Source organism: Citrus sinensis, chromosome 6, assembly GCF_022201045.2.
Source record: "Citrus sinensis cultivar Valencia sweet orange chromosome 6, DVS_A1.0, whole genome shotgun sequence".
Lineage (NCBI taxonomy): Eukaryota > Viridiplantae > Streptophyta > Magnoliopsida > Sapindales > Rutaceae > Citrus > Citrus sinensis.
The window spans coordinates 25,458,228-25,463,576 of NC_068561.1; the positions used below are offsets into that span (position 1 = coordinate 25,458,228).

General features: G+C 35.7%; 1 protein-coding gene across 1 annotated transcript; it reads right to left on the minus strand.

The window, feature by feature from the left end:
• Nucleotides 1-2,735: 2,735 nt before the first annotated feature.
• LOC102611502 (zinc-finger homeodomain protein 9) lies at nucleotides 2,736-4,426 on the minus strand. The gene has a single exon (XM_006482531.4). It carries the CDS (start codon nucleotides 4,146-4,148, stop codon nucleotides 3,009-3,011), a length of 1,140 nt encoding a protein of 379 aa, XP_006482594.1. The 5' UTR covers nucleotides 4,149-4,426; the 3' UTR covers nucleotides 2,736-3,008.
• Nucleotides 4,427-5,349: the final 923 nt, after the last annotated feature.

Below are 5,349 nucleotides of genomic sequence, written 5' to 3' on the forward strand. Positions count from 1 at the left end.
AGTCAATATATACGGCCGTTTTCTCAATTATCGCAGCTTTACCAGCTGTCTTTTATAATTTATCTTTTCTAGAAGTCTGGAATCTAATTTAATTAATTTACCATATGAATGTTCTAATTTATTAAAACAAAACAAAAAAAAAATAGATTTAGGACTGGCAAGGAATTATAGAATTATAACCAATATAGTAATCAGTTGTCCTTTTTTTCCTATCTATTCACTTTTCAGTCAGTTGTATTGAGGATGTAATACTTGGTATCTTTACTCATAGAAACGTGCTCTAGGTCCTTCACCAAATTGCTAGCTTGTTTATATAATGTAATCTTACTCTTCACCTCTTTGTCAATAATTGAAAAGACAGCTCATTTGTATATATTTGATCACGATTTGCTCAAAATCCCCTTTCACAATCAAATTTTTAAAAAATATATATATATCTAACTTTTTTGTATTCACTTTACTAATTCTTCTTTAGTAGATATTTTATAATTATTGCATAAAATACTATTATCTAATCTTCTATAATTAATAACTAATTATGAAAATTATATAATAATATTATTATTATTAGTAAAAAAATGGATATATTTTTTTTTCAGATTTAGTTACCGCTAGAGGATACGGACATTGGAAAACATTGTCACAAACCAAAGACATAAATACTCATTCACTATATGTGTGTAAAATTGATGTTTCACAAAGAAAAAAAAATAATCTCTTTAGTGCTAAATAAGCAATCGTGTGAAACACAATTTAAATGTGCAAATGCGGAAGCACGTGAGATGAGAGAGGCACACGGATACTGAATCACATGATGGATGGACACACGAATCCAATGATATATATATATATAAATTAATTAATCCAGCCTTCGTATAACATTTAATTAATTTGACAGTGTGCTGCTGCTCAGTTGGGTTTCCCTTCCGTTCCGTCAACAATTGACTACACTTTCTCCCAATATTATATTTTTTAAGAGTTACTCGGAGCTAATCGAGTTGTTTAAATTCAACTGATAACATCAGATTGAAGTTGCAAATTAGAACCACGTCAAATTCTATTATCAGACAAATGGGGTTTTAATGACCACATAAAAGATAAAACCAGTCAAAACCGAGAAAGCAAACGATATTTTTCCCCAGGAACGGGCCAACTGAGTTAACAGTGGAATTTCATTATATTTTATTTTCCCATTGCATTTATCTTGTCAACCAAAATTTCTGTCTTTGTAGCACATCTCAAAAAAGTTGTAACCTGAATAACCTGATTTTGAAAGGTCTTGGAGATAATATTACAAGTAAACTGACTGTCCCTTTGGTTGATTTGACACTCAATCTAAAGAATTTTTACACTTTTTTTTTAAAAAAAAATATATATATATATATATATATATATATATATAACACTTCCCCAAAACAAAGTTCTAAAAGAAAAATGAATTGTAATTTTACTTTGGCAAACGGTAGCGTGAGCCCTAAAAGTTACCTAACAACGTTCAAAATTCAGATTTTTAATCATACATTTTGGGAAGTCAAGTCGCACTCACCCACAGTAAATTTAGTTGACATGTAACGGATGCACAGTGAATTCTATAATATATGAAGCTGCGGAAATGGAATTTGTTCTTCGCTTCAAGTAAACTCCATCATTAACTAAATTATTCTTTAGAGGGTGCATTGTTAATTTACAGGCACATAATTGAAAGATTATGGTGAAAGCAATAACACTGCAGCAGAAGCATTGAGGATGCAATATTTGGTATCTTACCCGTAGAAACGTGTCATCGAGTCCGTAAATTTCGCACCTTTTGTTGACATTAATTTGCAAAAAACTTAAAACAAATTGTCGAAGCTTCAACTCAAGATTCCACTTTAACACCCAAATGACATAAGAGAAATTTATGGGGTGGTCTTTCCTTTTGGTCAAAAAATATCATCAAAGGAAATTACTGGTCTTAAGGGAGGAGAGGACTAAGGACTAGCAGCGAGGCCCAAAAAATGCCCCTGCTCCTAGAAAAACAAGATTAATGACTTCACCAATGACCTAAAACTTAAACAAACCCACGAGGAGGTGATGGACAGGATGCTCGACATTTGAAGTACCACTTTCGTCACCATCATCATCTTAGCAAAAAAAATTATTATTATTATTATTTTCAATACGCAAAAGCACTCACTAATTGTCATCAACTTAACTCGACTTCCCTTAAAAGGAAAGTTAAGTAAAACATTCTTTATATTAAACTAAACCTTGGATTATACCTTAATCATAAAGTCTAATGTTGGGATTTTGCTGCTCTAACTATAGCCCACAATTTGCTTAAAACATAAACATTATCCAAAACGCCAAAAGCTAAAAGTTAATTTGCCTAGAATAAAAAAAAGATTTTAAAAAAAAATGCAAAACGACGAGATTCCTAAAGAACATATTAGCTTATCTTAACCACTTTAAGTTATAAAACTATAATAATAATAATAATAATAATATATAAGGGAACAACAAATGATCATAAAATGATTCAGTCCCAAATTAAATCAAATCTCTTCACAAATTAAACTCTAAAGTATTGGCATAAAGCTAACGGGATATATTAGAATAATTTTGTAACCACTCTAAATCTAAGCTAGCATGAACACTTTTTGCTTCTTCCTCTCAGACAAGACAATATGAAAAAAAGACAACGCACACAGACACACTCGCAAACTGTTCATTTCCAGAGATGATGAGGAAGGAGAAGAAGAAGAAGAAGAAGATCTCAAAGGAGAAATCAAGCCCAGAAAAGAAAATAAAATAAATTTCCTTTTTAGAACAAGCTCTCCCATGATGATCATTTGATTAAACTCTAGCAACAAAATGAGAAATTAATAATAATAATTAATAGAAAGAAATTAAAGAAAGAAGAAACAACTAAAATTAGGAATAAAAACAAGTAGTCCTTACTCTTCTATATATCTAACACTTATTCTCATCAAGTTCTCATGGATGATGTTTCATCTTGCATGATCAATTTAGGATGAAGAAGAGGAGCCCCCATTAGCATTGGCGACATGCGCAGCACTTTCAGTAGCACTTCCGAACTGATGATTCAAATTCCGCACTCCATTATTATTATTGTTGATACCCTCTTCCTCGTCTTGGTCATCCCCGTCACCGCTCTTGCTGTTGTTGATGTTGTCGTTGCCAGTGTTGTCATCATCAAGATTGATCCTTCCAATTCCACCGCCAGCACTGCCGCTGCCGCTGCCGCCAGCACCATTCAAATCCCTTTTCGCAAAAGTGCTTTTGTTGTTGTGCATCCAAACTTTCAACACAGTCCTATCAACACCAACTTCATTACAAAACTCATGAACCAAATCATCATCCCTCTTCTGCATCTTCCACCCAACCCTCTCTGCAAACTCAAACATTTTCTCCTTCTGACTCTGACTAAACTTTGTCCTAAACCTCTTCCTGCCTCCACTGCTGCCCCCGCTGTTGCTCATCATAATATTATTGTTATTATGATGATGATTATTGCTAATATGGTGGTTCTCTTGCGGTACTGCAGCTGCGGCACTACTCTGCTGCAAGTTCCCTGAGAGAGCAAGCAACATATGGGGTGCTGACGGGTAGTATGAGGAAGAGATCGGTGGCGGAGATGCAGAGCTGGGGCTCCTCCGAGACGGTGGCTGCGTCACCGGTGGTGGTGGGTGGTGGCGGTGGTGAGGCTGATACTCAATTGTTGCTGTTGTTGCCGTTGTTGGAACGTGAGGGAGATGATGATCTTGATCAGGCTCACGGCGGTGGAAGTTACGATGGCAGCCGCAGGCGGCGCATTTTAAGGAAGTGGGGTCTGAGGGGGTGGCGGTCGGGGACGGCATGAACTCTCCACAGCCGTCGAGTGCATGGCCACCTATGCTTGCTGCATGGTTCTTGAGGCATTCTTTGTACGTTACAACAATTGGGTGGTGGTGGTGGTGGTGGTGGTGACGTTGGTGGTGCTGCGGCTGAGGCTGGTGGCGTTTCAAGACGCCGTTTGTGAAGGTTAACGGCTTTGCTGAGTGGATCCGAGTGGCTCCCGTTTGATGATTATCAGTGGTGTCTGTTTCAGGGGACTTGGAGTTAGTGTTTGTGTTTAGTGTGTTGTTGTTGGTGGGGGTTATGTCCATGGTTGAGTTGAAACATTTAATTAAAAGCTGGAAGGAGGAGGAGGAGATAAAAAAAACAAAAGTGATTTTGAGACGAAAAGTGCTTTCAAGAAGTTGTTAGGGTTAGGTTTTTGATAAAAAGATTGAATTTTTGGTCCATGAAATGGGAGAGGAAAAAACGAAGGTAGAAGAAGAAGAAAGAAAGATGGTATTGATGATATTGATGATGATGATGATGAGCAGTGATGACTGTTGATAATAAAAATCTGGGTTTTGTGGTTGTCCCTTCTTAACCACTTGTTCTTTTAACCCTAGTTCTAATCCATGGTTAATTTTTAACCCCAAACCCCACTCAAGGGTTAGTTATGGCGTTGGATGTTCTGTAATAAATGGACTAATAACATCTAGACCCTTGAATGTTGACAATTTCTCAAGTGGTGTGTGTTTCTCCATTTATATTACATAGTTCCCTTATTCAAGAATTCCTGTGTATGCATTTTTAGTGCTGCTAAGTTGAGCAGATTCTCTTATTGATAATGATGAATAAAGGATGTGGGAAATCATTTATTAGCTTGATGGTAAAGTGATAAATCTCACCTCTTTCTCAACTTGTGTGAAGAAGATTCCAATAATATTATGCATTTTTTTTTGTATATTTAACTTTAAGAATAAAATTAAACTTGTTCTCAATCTAAATATCTAAATTACAATATACTAAACCTGATATAGCTGGTCTCAACAGATTTCTTTACCATAGATATTAGTACATTAGAAGTGTAATAATTAAGGAAAAAAAAAGGGAAAATAGATATTTGCTATAATTGAAAAACTATTGTCGTAGTTGAGAAATTGCAAAACATCAGGGGCTGCGATGTTATTGACCCACCGTTGTAATAAATATCCCCAATACATATGTATGTGCAGTGTGCACATTTTTAGCACGAGTGCACAATTGCTAATCCTGGTTTTATTCTGACTAAGTTGTTTGTTCGTGCTTAATTGGTCGAGTCGACAAGGCTATAAACTGAGTGGACTCGGTGGGGCTCGGGTATAATTCAGCAATTTGTGAGAGTTTGTCCGTCTGTCTCTAGTCTGTAAGCCACATTAACTTTGTCAAGTTGCAGGGGGCTTTAACAGTAACCGTCTAATTCATTTTGATCTTGCCAACCCTCTAATCCTTATACTCTTAACTTTAAGGACTATAATACCCCTTGATTAGAAA